Source organism: Rhinolophus sinicus, linkage group LG15 (assembly GCF_036562045.2).
Source record: "Rhinolophus sinicus isolate RSC01 linkage group LG15, ASM3656204v1, whole genome shotgun sequence".
NCBI lineage: Eukaryota > Metazoa > Chordata > Mammalia > Chiroptera > Rhinolophidae > Rhinolophus > Rhinolophus sinicus.
The window spans coordinates 674,230-688,475 of NC_133764.1; the positions used below are offsets into that span (position 1 = coordinate 674,230).

General features: G+C 41.7%; 1 protein-coding gene across 3 annotated transcripts in view; it reads left to right on the forward strand.

Moving 5' to 3' along the window:
* TOP3A (DNA topoisomerase III alpha) overlaps window positions 1-14,246 on the forward strand; it is a 29,041-nt gene that overhangs the window by 508 nt on the left and 14,287 nt on the right. Inside the window, exons 2-10 of one of the 3 annotated variants that reach the window (XM_074320607.1) lie at window positions 5,713-5,851; window positions 7,411-7,470; window positions 8,392-8,465; window positions 9,545-9,620; window positions 10,346-10,454; window positions 11,796-11,939; window positions 12,086-12,256; window positions 12,526-12,626; window positions 13,817-13,891. In XM_074320607.1, coding sequence (XP_074176708.1) covers window positions 8,401-8,465; window positions 9,545-9,620; window positions 10,346-10,454; window positions 11,796-11,939; window positions 12,086-12,256; window positions 12,526-12,626; window positions 13,817-13,891 — 741 coding nt within the window. In that variant the 5' untranslated portion in view covers window positions 5,713-5,851; window positions 7,411-7,470; window positions 8,392-8,400. The remainder of the gene's footprint in view (window positions 1-5,712; window positions 5,852-7,410; window positions 7,471-8,391; window positions 8,466-9,544; window positions 9,621-10,345; window positions 10,455-11,795; window positions 11,940-12,085; window positions 12,257-12,525; window positions 12,627-13,816; window positions 13,892-14,246) is intronic. The other 2 variants (XM_019753735.2, XM_074320606.1) reach the window with 2 other exon arrangements.

Below are 14,246 nucleotides of genomic sequence, written 5' to 3' on the forward strand. Positions count from 1 at the left end.
GCTTCTCCCGCTTCTGGGTCTTTAGCGTCTCGTGCGGACCATTGCAGGAGCCTCCTGTCTTCCCTTCGGACTGACGGGCATTTTAAAATGTAGTTAAGACGTTTTGCTCATTTACTTGAAAACCTTGGGTCCTTCTTGCCTTCAACAGCGATTGCCAAACTTGTCTGATTTTCGGAACCACCTGGGGCCCTGGCTATTCTGTGGTCCTGGGATGAGACGGGGGAAATCTGTATTTGAACATTCTTCCCTCGTGATTCTAAAACTCAGCTAAGTTGGGAACCGCTGACCAAACTCCTTCAACTGTGGTGACAGCAACACTGTGTAAGTGTTTGGGGATTAGAGGCGATGTCAGCTTTATTCCTACTCGTACAAAACTAATTCTGAGGGGCAGGCAACTAAGGGATAAGATGTGTTCTAGACACACTGAGGGAACAAAGGAAGGGGAAGGTGAGAAGGGGTTTTGTAAAGGAGGTCACGTAGAGGCCTTAAGAGCTGTTCAGGAAAATCGGAAACAACAAAAATGGATCCTGAAATGGTTTTCTGGAGCACATGTCTCAGAGCATGGAGTGGAAGTTCCCTGCTCCTTTTTCTTTCAAATCCCGGGGTCCTTAGACCTGTTTCCAGCGTGTGGCTAGTGGAGCAGGAGCCCAGGTTGTGTGGATGCTGCAGAGTCCTGCTGACCAGCCTCAAGGTTTGCCTACTTCTACGGCCCTGGGCTCTTGGTAATGGCCCGTCTACACCTAACTTGTGTGTCGTTCAGGGTTCTGTTTAAATCTCTCCCTCAAGGAACCTTTTCCTCACATTGCCCTCCCCCCAACTGGGTCAGGTACACTTTGTGATAAGCTGTCATGGTACCCTGTTCTATTTGGAAGGCACCTACCAACTACAAGTAAGTAGTGCACTATGCAATTATTCATTTGATGTCCCTCATCATCCCTCCTTGGACTCTAAGCTCCAAAGGAAAGGGGCTATTTCTGTTTTGTTCATTGCTGTATTCCAGTGCCTAATACAGTGTCTGGAATACAGGAGACTTTCAGTAAATATTTTTTGGAAGAATGTTGGAGCTGAGTGTTGAAAGTTTTAGCAGGAAGTGGAAACAGTATGTATAAAGAACAGCCCCTCAGCCATAAAAAAGAATGAAATCTTGCCATCTCCAACAACATGAATAGACCTAGACGGTATTGTGCTGAGTGGAATAAGTCAGACAGAGAAAGACAGATGCATGTGAGTCACTTATATGTAGGCTCTAGAGGGCAGGATAAATGAACAAACAAAACAGAAACATGCTCATAAATAGAGAGCATTTTGATGGTTGCGAGATGGGTGTAGGGGATGGGTGAAGGGGGGAGGGGATTAAGAGGTACAAATTGGTAGTTACAAAATAGTCATGGGTACATAGAATATAGCATGGGGAATATAGTCAGTAGCATTGTAACAGCTGTGTATGGTGTCAGATGGGTACTGGGTTTACCGGGGTGATCACTGCATAAGTCATATAAATGTATAGTCACCGTGTGTGTACCTGAAACTAATACAATATTATATGTCAACAGTAATTGAAAAATAAAAATAAAATACACACGGGAAGGGAGGAAGGGCAAGCAATACCTTTTCATAAAAAACAAACAAAAACTGGCTTGAAACAGCTCAGCATGTTGAAAAACTGAGAAGTTAGGAGTGTGAGATGGAGGAACCAGTGAGTTAAGCAAGAGGCAGTTGAAGGCAGATCATGAGGGTGTTAGCCATGTATTTTATGCACGAATGTTAAAGTACAGAATTTACCATTTAAACTATTTTGATGTATACAATTCACTAGCATTTAGTATGTGCACAGTGTAGTGCAACCATCACTTCTCTCTAGTTCCAGATTTGTATCACACCGAAAGGAAAGTGCCATAACCATTAAGCAGTGTCTCCCCACTCCCCACTTCCCCCAGCACCTGGCAACTAGTAATCGGCTTTCTGTCCCCCAAGAATTTGCTCATTCTGGATGTTTCATATAAAAAGAATCATATCTGTGGCCTTTTGTGTAAGACTTCTTTCATTTAGCATGATGTTTTTGAAATCCATCCATGTTGTACCTTTTCCTTTTTAATGGCAGAATAATATTTCATTGTGTAGATACATCACATTTCATTTATTCATTCATTAGTTGGTGGACATTTGAGTTTGTTCCAGCTTTGGCTATTGTGAATAGAGTTACTATAAACATTCATTTTCAAATTTTTGTTTGAATTACCTGTCTTTGGTTCTTTGGGGTAAATTCCTAGGAGTGGAATTGCTGGGTCATCGCTAACTCTATGTTTAACTTTTTGAGGAACTTCCAAACTGTTTTCCACAATGGCTGGGACATTTTACATTCTCACCAGCCATGTTCCCAATTTCTCCATATCCTCACCAACACTTATTATTTTTTCCTTTTTTTGAGTATCACCATCCTACTGGGTGTGAAGTATCTCGTGGTTTTGATTTGCATTTCCCAAATGACAATGACACTGAGCATCTTTTCATGTGCTTATTGGCCAGTGTGTATCTTTGGAGAAATGTCTTTTCCCATTTTTGAATTGAGTTGTTTGTCTTTTTGTTATGATTTATCAGAGTTCTTTGTATAATCAGGATGCTAGATCCTTGTTAGATATATGATTTGCAAACATTTTATCCCATTCCATGGGTTGTCTTCACTTTCTTGATAGTGTTCTTTGATGCACAAAAGATTTTAATTTTGTAAGAGTTTTCGCTCTTATATTTAGGTCATTGATCCATTTTGAGTTAATTTTTCTATATAGTGTAAAGAAGAATTCAACTTCATTCTTTTCCATGTGGATTATCCAGTTTTCCCAGCACCATTTGTTGAAGACTGTCCTTTTCCCCTTGGATGGTTTTGTCACCCTTGTCAAAAATCAATTGACTGTAGATGTTTGGGTTTATTTCTGGATTATCAGTTCTAGTCCATCGTTCTTTATAGCTGTCCTTATGCCAGTAGCACCCTGGTTTGATTACCATAGCGTGGTAGTCAGTTTTGAAATTGGGCAGTGTGAGTCCTCCAACTTTGTTCTTCTCTTTCAACATTGTTTTGGCTGTTTGGGGCCCCTTGCGATTCTGTTTGAAATTTAGAATCGGCTTTCCATTTCTGCAAAAAAGAGTTGGGATTTTCGTAAGGGTTGCATTGAATCTATAGATCACTTTGGGAAGTATTACCATCTTAATATTGACTTCCAATCTATGGACTCAGGTCGTCTTTCCATTTATTTACGTCTTTAATTTCTTGCAGCATTGCGTTGTCATTTTCATTGTGCCTTTGGATGCTGTAAAGAATGCAGTTGTTTTCTTAATTTCCTTTCCAGATCCTTCACTGCTGCTGGTTTTTGTGTGTTAATCTTATATCCTGCAACTTTGCTGAATTTGTTTATTAATACTAATAGTTTATGGCTTCTTTAGGATTTCTATCTATAAGATCATGTCATAATACAGAATTGTACACCTGAAATCTATGTAATTTTACTAACAATTGTCACCCCAATAAACTTAATTAAAAAAAAAAAAGATCATGTCATCTGTGAATAGAGATAGTTCTACTTCTTCCTTTCTGATTTGGATGTTTTTATTTATTTTTCTTGCCTAATTGCTCCGGTTAGAATCTAGTCACCTTGACTAGCAATGGTGAAAATGAACATCCGTGTCTTGTTCCTGATCTCAGAGGAAAAGCTTTCAGTCTTCTACCATTGAGTACGATGTTAACGGGGGGCGGGGGGGGGGATGCCTTTTATCATGAAGGGTGTTCAATTTTTATTAAATGCTTTTTATGTGTCAATTGAGATGAGCAATGTAGGTTTTAAGTGGAGGAGTACCAAGGTCCTATTTGTATTTTATAAATCATTTTGGCGGCAGAGGATTTGAAGAGTTGAAAGCTAGAGTCAAGGTGGCATCTGTTGGAGTTCCCCTGGTGAGAGATCAGAGGCCTGAACTCGAGACCCTTGGAATAGTTTGGGTAGGAGCAGAGGGAATGGCAAGGAAGGGAATGGTGAAACAATGAGAGTGTAAGCGGTCCTTTTTCCTGGAATGATAATTTCCTTCTTTTCTCTTGATGAGCTCTTCATCTTTTGAAAGAAAATAAAAGACAACCTAAATGTAACCTCTTTTGTGAAGTCTTTCCTAAGTGTCCGTTTCCTCTCTGTTTCCAGATTCATTTTCATCTCTCTTGATAATAGCAGTCGTCATGGATCAAGATATCTAGTTGTTTGTCCATCTCTCCCATGGTGTGTCACCTCCCTAACAACAGTGACGGTTCCTAGTCACGTATTTATCCCCTAAACAGAGCCTGCTTCATGAAAATCAAAGGGTAAATACACATCAAACGTCGTAATCCCTACCGTTAAGGGACTTAAACTCTGATAGCGGTGCTAAGACACATAGATACACACAACTCAGAATCAAATGATGATCGTTGCCGCTTTATAATAGCAAGGAAGTAAAAGAACAAGAACTAGTAATGGAAATAGAGCGGCTAATAAATTGTATGTTCTTATGACAGATTATTAGACACCTGTTATAGAAAAGACTTTGAAACGTTTTAAGTAATATACGTATATATTTGAAAGAAATTCAATAATAAGTGATAGAATCTTTCTTTTTTTTAAACCGTAGTACTTGAACAGTTCAAAGAATACATAAGTATATCAAGTAATCCATCCCCACCACCCGCAGTAACCACCGCTGATAACTTACAGATCCTTGAGGACTTTTCTATGTGTGCACAATTTTTTCATGGTTTTATTTTTATAGTCAGAAGGAAAACTCTTTAAAAAAGAAACCCTACTATAGGTTCAGAGGCAGCAATATGATCAATTTCTCCAGAGTGCTTAAAGAAGATGGGCCTTAGGCTCTTTTTTTTTTTTTTTCTTTTTCAATAGAGTGGCTAGCACTGCAACAGAGATCACAGAAGTTACATTCTTGGTCTATCTACTAGCTTATTCTCTTTCTCTAGGCTCCAAAACGCCGCTGTAATTTGGGAGCAGCCCAAAGCTCCTGAGCACCTCACCCAAGCAGTGGAACCACACACAATCACATCCAATCCTCAGACAGGAATTACAGGGAGGAAACTTTAGAATATCAGGAAAAACACTTTACATCCTCAAGACTATCCATTGGTAGAGGAGGCTGCCTAGGAGAGCCGGGACCTGGGGTTGCACACATCATTAGATAAGTCTTTACCCAAAGAGGATTAGAACAGTGTTTTTCAGACTGTGTTCCCAAGAGACCCGAGGGACCGTGGATGTGCACCTCAGGAGCCGCTTGGGCTGGCCTGGGGCAAGGTTGTGTCAGCCGGACTCAGCCTCGTGCAGCCAGCGTACGTCCACCTTGTGTGAGGCTCCATGTAAGATTTTGTTTGGGAAGGCCTCAGTGCTTTCTTTAAAGGAAGTAGGGAAAAAAGTAGAAACCATTGATAAGACAATTTCTATTCTCTATTATAGTCGTCTCCCCTTATCTGAGGTTTCACTTTCAGTGGTTTCATTTACCTGTGGTCAACCATGGTCTGAAAATATTAGGTGGAAAATTCCAGAAATAAACAATTCATAAGTTTTAAATCGCGCGCTGTTTTGGTAGCATGATGAAATCTCGCGCTGTCCCTCCATCCGCCTGGGACGTGACTATTTCCTTCGCCCAGCATACCGTGCTGTATATGCTTCCCGCTCAGTAGCATCTCGTTAGCAGGTGTGCTGTCACGGTCTCGCACTGCTTGTGTTCATGTCACCCTGTGTTGCTTCATAATGGCCCCAAAGTGCAAGAGTAGTGATGTGGCAATTTGGACAAGCCAAAGAGAAGCTGTAAAGTGCTTCCTTTAAGTGAAAAGGTATGTATGTAAAGGAAAAAAACAGTATGTATAGGGTTCAGTATTATCTGAAGTTTCCGGAATCCACTGGGAGTCTTAAAATGTATTCCCCAAAGATAAGGGGGGACTACTGTACTGAAAGGGCTTAACTAGTAATTGGAGATTATAGAGCGGAGTTTCTCTTCTTGGCATCATGAGAATAGTGAATTCTAAAGTAGCAGATACTAAAAATAAATTCCCTTTTCAAATTTGCCATTATGCCTCAAAGAACCTCATTCGATGTTCTTCCCCACAGAAAAGTTGTGTTTGTGAGGCTGAGGGAGAATCTTGCCGACACTGGTCTTTCTTGGCCCCCATTCCCAGTTTGCCTTTCTCTTGTCTTCTGCGCAGTGTTAGTGTGAAACTCACATGCAAACTGCGCTTAACCCTTGAATAACACGGGCTTGAACTGCATGGGTCCACGCATGCACGTGGATTTTTTTTCAATAAATACATACTGTACTGTAAATGTATTGTCCTTACAGTTTTCTTAATAGGATTTTCTTTTCTGTAGCTTGCTTCACTGTAAGAATGTAGTATATAGTATACAGAGGGTGCCAAAAAAATGTATATACATTTTAAGAAAGAAAAAAATTGTATTAAAATTGTAATACTCAATATATACCGATAACAAAAGATGAATACAAGTCACGTTTGACGTCTGCAATTACAAGAGGTGCTCAAAGTGGTTACCATTCAGCGTAATTTTAATACAGTTTTTTTCCTTAAAACGTGTATACATTTTTTTGGCACCCTCTGTATATATAACATACAAAATGTTAATCGACTGTTTATGTTATCAGTAAGCCTACTGGTCAACGGTAAGCTACTAGTAGTTAAGTTTGGGGGGAGTCAAAAGTAATACGCAGATTATTGACTGTGGGGGCTCAGCACCCCCCACAGCCCTTGCGTTGTCCAGGGGTCAACTGTACTTTAACCCCTTTGTGGAAGAAGGTGTTATCTGCTTAGAGAGGCTCTTATTCATCCCTAAGTGCAGCTAAAGTAGTGCTGTGTAGACTGGATTCCAGCCCTGACTGGGCTTCATGTGTTACTGTACTTCAGAGCCAGAGGGACGTTAGAGATAACTTCATTTAAGAATAAACACGTTCAGAAAGTGAATGGTTTGCCCATGGTCACCAGTTTACTGGTGCAACTGTATAGCCAGGAAGTAGTAGAAATGTGTGTGACTGGAAAGGAGAAAATCATCAAAGGAGTTATGCCCTAACCCTTCCTCAGCCATTAATTTATCATGTGACCTTAGACAAGTCCATTCTCATCTATAAAAGGATGTTGTATTAGCTGATCTCGAGGTTTACTTCCAACATAAGAACTCCATGGACACTGTCAAGTACATCCTTGAAACTGTGTTTTGAGGGACCACTTAATGGTGTTAGTGGTCCCTCAAATTTACCCTAGGTTTTATCTATGGGAAATACTGTTGCAGTTTTAATATTCTCACTTAGCAGGGTTTTGCTTGATCTTTATGCTAAGGAATCTTTTTTTTATGAAATTTATGTGTTTCCTTTGTTTTTGTTTTCTAGAGGGAAGGACTTTCTAAATTCAATAAGATCTATGAATTTGATTATCATCTGTACGGCCAGGTAGGTACTACAATATTTCCATCATGAAACTGAAGTGTACTTTTAGACCCATGTGCCATTTTGGTGTATGTTCCCTGGGGTTTTAGTTACGGCTGAAAAAGAGGAGCTGATGACTACAAACCCTGCCTAAATTGCTGTATTTTAGAATTATTTAATCAAGAAGAATTAGCCTGACCATTGTAGAATATGTCACTATCTTTTAAGAAGAACTGTTGTTGTGACCAAAAGATCCCCGTCACAGGCAATCATTTTCTCATTCATAAGGAAGTCTCTTTTTAATAACACGTGGTCCCATCTCAGCTCTTTATAACAGGAAAGAGGCTAACGTACAATAGTTTGAAGAAGTTTGAAGTGCTATAAAAAAGTGTCATGGTACTAGAATTAGAATGGTGATTGTGTTACTATGACTTTTGGCTTCAAAGAGTTTTATTTATGTTTGTTTCTTCCCAATCATCTGGTTTTTGTTTTGTTTTATTTTTTTATAAACTTTATTTTTTAGGACAATTTTAGGTTCACAGCAAAATTGAGGGAAGGTACACAGAGTTCTCACATACGCTCTGCCCCCCACACACTCAGCCTCTCCCATTATCAACGTCCCTCACCACAGTGGTACATTTGTTATAATTGATGAACCTACCTTGACACATTATAATCACCCAGAGTCCGTGGTTTTATTAGGATTCGCTCCATGTTGTACTATATATGGGTTTGGACAGATGTGTATATAAACATATCCGTCATGATAATATCATACAGAGCCGTTTCACTGCCCTGAAAACCCTCTGTGCTCCACCTGTTCCTCCCTCCTCCTTCCCCTGCAACTACTTTTTTTTTTCTTTAATAGAAGTTTCTCCCTTTTATTTGAATGATTTGGCAAAAGCTAATTGCTAAAAGACTAACTCGAATTTTGTTATCATTCAGAATGTTACCATGATAATGACTTCAGTTTCTGGACATTTGCTGGCTGATGATTTCCAGATGCGGTTTCGCAAATGGTCAGTACCAGCCCTAGGGGAGGGACTCTGAGATTATTACAGCAGGTTGTAAAACATTACAGGAATTTTGAGGCATGTTGGTCTTACTGTATAACTTACAGTACTAAGATGACTGATTCAGCTCACGCTGCTGTAACAAAATGCCATAGACTGGGTGGTTTCTAAACAACTGTATTTCTCCCAGTTCTGAAGGCTGGCAGGAGCTCAGAGTGCCAGCGGCTGGGTGATGGCCTCCTTCCGTTTGCACACTGCTGACCTCCCACTGCGTCCTCACCTGGTGGGGTTCTAGAGAGCTGCGTGGGGTCTCTTTTATAAGCACACTCACCCCATTCATGAGGCTCCACCCCCATGACCTCATCACCTCACAAATGTCCCACCTTCTAACACCGTCACTTTGGTGTTAGGATTCCAACGTGTGAATTCTGGAGGATCCGAACCATAGAGACCTAGCAGTGACCAAGACATTGTGAATTTTTACCATATGTTTAGAATAAACAGCTACTTTTAGTCGTGTTCCCTAAAATAGCCAGAATTTTTTCATGCAGTCTTTGGATTGCATTTATCCTATTGCAGATACTGTTTTCCCGAAAATAAGACCTAACAGGATAATCAGCTCTAATGCGTCTTTTGGAGCAAAAATTAATATAAGACCCAGTCTTATTTTTTACTATATTACAAGACCAGGTACAATACAGATACAGATACAAATACAATACTGGGTCTTATATAATAAAATGTAATGTAATATAATATAATCCCAGGTCTTATATTAATTTTTGCTCCAAAAGACGCATTAGAACTGCTTGTCCGGCTAGGTCTTATTTTCGGGGAAACAGGGTATATGCATGAAAGGGTTCTAAAATTTCTCCTTAGCAGTTTCTATTAATTGTCATGGGAAGTGGAAAGTACATTGTGCAGAGGGTCAAAGGCTTGCTTTTAATTCTCTGGCATTTTCATGTGGGACTTTTGCTGTTGGGGATCCATCCATGAGTGTCCTGGAGTGAATTTTTCTCATTAGTAATGGAGGACTTGCCATCATGGGCTGAGGTGGGATTTTTTTGTTTTCATTTCTTTTTTAGGCAGAGCTGCAATCCCGTTGCCCTCTTTGAAGCAGAAATTGAAAAGTACTGCCCAGAGAACTTTGTAGACATCAAGGTAGGCTCTTTTGGGAGACATATAGCACTGGAGTTGAAGAAACATAAAATAATTGAACTGAATGATTTCTATAATGCGTTGGAATTTAGAGATAAGGTTTTCCACCAAACTAAGTACCATGATTTTAAAAATCACTCCTACCCATCATATAAATGAAGCCATTTAAACTAAGTGGCCAAGGGACTGAAGTAAGCCTTTTTATGAATAGTAGTTGTTGAAATAAACTTTAAAAATAAGTATTGTTAAATTATTAATTCTAACTCCCACCCCAACCCTAGTTAGGATTAAGAGACTACAAAGTATACATGATCATTTGACAGTAAGTTGTGAGTTCTCAAGCAGTCTGGTGCCCTGTGTTAGCTCACTGCTAACTGGAAACCTTGGCATGAAACTCAATTAAGCGTTCATTTTTTTAAACCAGAACCATTAGAGTTATGCATCTATGTTAGAGCTGAGTTTTAGGTTCCTTCATGCTAGTGTAGTTTTATTAAATGAGTCTTCTAGAAACTCATTAAATGGGTCTGTCATTCTAAGCTGGAGGATTTTACTAGTTTCTTCACCATCCTTAGGACTGGTAAAAAAAGTTTTCTCTGGTCTCTTTCTCACCAAGTTAGCATATTTCAAGAACACTATTAATATTCAGTCAGATCTGTTCAGTGAAGGGGTATAAAGTAATTGCTCTGCAGATCGTGTTCTCACTGCTCTTTCCTCACCGGGAACTTCAGAAAACTCTGGAACGAGAGAGTCGGCAGTGCCAGGTCCTGGTGATCTGGACCGACTGTGACAGAGAAGGTGAAAATATCGGGTTCGAGGTTATCCACGTGTGCAAGGCTGGTAAGTGATGCCGCTTCTGCGTTTCTGTACTTTGGGTCCACAAAAACAGATGGTTCTCCTGCACCTGTGCGCGAGTGGCTCTGCCTGACTTCCTCCCTGTATGCTCTTCCTCCTGAACCCACCTGCCAGTCTCACTGGCTGTGTGTCCTGGAGCGAGTCACTGAACCCTGGGGAATCTCGCTCAGCTTCCTCATCTGGAAAGTCAGGCCCGTCTGGCACAGTTCCAAGGCTGCGTGAGAACTAAATGAGCTGACAAGTGGCATAGATGCTGTAGCCCAGGGTTTGGTAGGTGTTAGGCCCTAGTAGTGCCAGCTCCTCCAGAACACGGACTAGATGGTTTTAAAAATGATATGTATACAAAAGAATGTATATACCATGTGTAAAGTATGAAGAATAATCCTAGAATGTTCCATGTGTTTTGTTTTTTTGTTTTTACTGTCTCTTTTCTTAAATTAAAAATATTTTTTTAAACTTTTTATTTATTTTAAGTGTGGTTTTCCAGGACCCATCAGCTTCAAGCCAAGTAGTTGTTTCAATCTAGTTGTGGAGGGCGTAGCTCACAGTGGCCCATGTGGGACTCGAACTGGCAACCTTGTTGTTAAGAGCACCACGCTCTAACCAGCTGAGCTAACCGGCGGCCCCAAATTAATTTATTGGGGTAACATTGGTTAATAACGGTATATAATTTTCAGGTGTGCAAAATTCCATTTGTTTTTTAATCTCATATTCTTTATACAATGCCTCAACATAGTAAATGATTGTTGACGTGAACATAAATGCCTCTTCACAGGGTCAGTGATTTCAGGTAATGTAGACAAAGCGATGTGCAGACCAGTCTCGGGCTTCACAATGTGGGGTTTCTATTTTCCCTAAGTGTTTTTGTGTCTGAAGCTACAATGACTCCTAGGATTTAAATACATTCACTTTCAGGCATAGTGTATATGTCTGTTATTTCCATGACAGGACATGAAATTCCCCCATAGGACCTTTTAATTAACAGTTTTCTTTTCCCAAAAGGTCTAAGAGAGCAAGTGAGATTAATGTCTGGAAATGTTCACCAAGAGAGTTTTAGTTAATAGCTAAAAATTTATTCCACCATTATTTATTTATTTATTTATTTATTCCACCATCATTTCTGACAACACTGAGTTTGATGGTTAGAGTGAAGTTTCCCGTTTAGACAACATACTGTCAATGTAACCTAATCAGTAACCTAATCAGTAAAATTGGACACCTGAGCACTGGTTTACCTTTCGTTCAAGGTTTAAGAAAAGTGAGCCCTTGATGATGGGAGGGCAGTGTAACTTGGCTTTGACCTCGGTGCCACTTTCTGTTCCACAGTAAAGCCCACCCTGCAGGTGCTGAGAGCCCGTTTCTCTGAGATCACCCCCCGAGCTGTTAAGACAGCCTGTGAAAACCTGACTGAGCCTGATCAGAGAGTGAGCGCCGCTGTGGACGTGAGGCGGGAGCTGGACCTGAGGATCGGTAAGGAGCCCACGGACTGACTCCTGTGATGGCCCACGTGGCCATTGTTGGCTTAGACCCAACGCTGAGGTTTGTGTGTCCACATGTGGAGCTAGCTTTGACCTTCATTTCCTTGTTCCTTCTTTCCTTCCATCCTCACTTTCCAGGAGCTGCCTTCACTAGGTTCCAGACTCTGAGGCTGCAAAAGATTTTTCCCGAGGTGTTGGCAGAGCAGCTGATCAGTTACGGCAGCTGCCAGTTCCCAACACTGGGGTTTGTGGTGGAGAGATTTAAAGCTATTCAGGCTTTTGTACCAGAAATCTTCCACAAAATTAAAGGTAGGGCTGGGGGAGTTGTTTATAATACGGAACCCAACAGCCCAGCATCTAGCGAGGGCACCGTGGGACCTCAGTGGCTCTAATTAAATGTGTGGGGTTTTGTTGGTCTTGCTGCCCTTCACCCTACTCCACTGTAATACTCAGAACCCACCCGTTTCCTCAGTGATCTTCTCTGTTTCCTATTCCTTTGGGTTTCACTGTAATGTCCCTAATGTCTGTCGTACCATGTGGTTCTGAGTCGTGTCTTTCCTGTTTGTGTTTCCCAATAGTAACTCATGACCACAGAGACGGCATTGTAGAATTTAACTGGAAAAGGCATCGTCTCTTTAACCACACAGCTTGTCTTGTCCTCTATCAGCTATGCATGGAGGTAAGAATTTTTTTTTTTTTTTTAAGATTTTATTGGGGAATGGGAACAGGACTTTATTGGGGAACAGTGTGTATTTCCAGACATCCATCCGGAGCTCGACAGCAGCTCAGCTCAAGGTGCCATGTTCAATCTTAGTTGCAGGGGGCGCAGCCCACCATCCCTTGCGGGAGTCGAACCAGCAACCTTGTGGTTGAGAGCACGCGCTCCAACCAACTGAGCCGTCTGGCCACATAGGAGCTCAGCGGCAGCTGCACACAGTGGAGCCTAAATAAAACTCTGCTCTCTAGGTTTGATGAGTCAGCTGTGTCCACTGGCAGGTTTAGTGTCCATTTGCTAAGGGACAGGAATGACTATCGAGCATCTGCTGCGTGCCAGACACTATGTGTACATGTGGTTTCCCTTAGTCCGTGTGGTACCTGTGTGGGTGGTGATGCTCTCCCCATTTTACAGATGAGGAAGCTAGAGAGGGAGGGAACTGCACAGCCACAGCAGAGCTCATAAGGGACAGGTCATGGACTGGGTCCTGTGTGTCTGACTTCAGCTCCTGCAGACCACGCCGCCTCCCAGGAGTTACCCTGTCTGTCCACTGCTCTACCCCTTGACCCTGAAGGTCACAGAACCAGCTGGCAGCTCCGTGATACTGCGCATGTATTTGTTCAGTCAGAATGACCTGCCCCTTTTGTTGCTTTACTAGGATGTGGTAGGTGGGATATTCTGAGCACCTGGTCCCAGTCCATTTGGAGAAAGAAATTTAGATTTTGATACACAAATATTCTCATTAACAAACTTTGTGCATGTGAAGTCTCTTAAAAGTATGAAGTTGGTCTTAAGGTTAGAGTTCTCCAGCATGTATTCTATAATGTCTCCTGTTTCTAACTCTGTATTAAGAATTTAAAAAAAAGAAAAATAGTAACACTGAGCGTGTGAGATAGGACACTAAGGAGACACACAGGCTGTTGCATTTCCTAGGCTCTGGAGGAGGCACTGTAGGGCTCGTGAAGTTGGTTTGCGTGGGAAGGTGGTGATGGTGTCCACCCCACTGTGGGCTATAGGCCAACATTACATGGGGCGCTCACAGCTGCAGCGGGGCCTGTGCTGGCGGGCGTGTGATTGGGAATGGGGAGTCGGGGCCGGAAAGCGGGAAGACGAAGAGCAGGTGAAAGTGGCCTCTGCTTTTCTTGGCTTTCTAGGATCCCAGGGCAACCGTGGTGGAGGTGAGCTGTAAGGCAAAGAGCAAGTGGAGGCCTCAAGCTTTGGACACTGTGGTATGTGTGGGAAGGATTGTGCCAGCCCCTGACTTCCTGTTTTACGCACCAGGGCCCTGCCGTGGATGTTGGCTCAGTGACAGGAAGTGTAACCCTTCACAGGGCCACACAGGAACGTGCTTGGGAAACACAAAGCCCAGAACATGGCCTGCTTTGCCTCAGGATTTTTTTTTTTAAGTTAATAAATGCAATATAAGTGCTTTATGTGGAGTTTCAGAAGCAGAAAGAGGAAGATAAATCACCCATCGTCTCACCATCCTTATGTGTTGCGTCCAGCGCAACACGGGCAGTGAGGGAGCGAGAAGGGGCGGCATTAGGTTAAAATTTAAGAAAGAAAGAAACAGAGATTTAATGC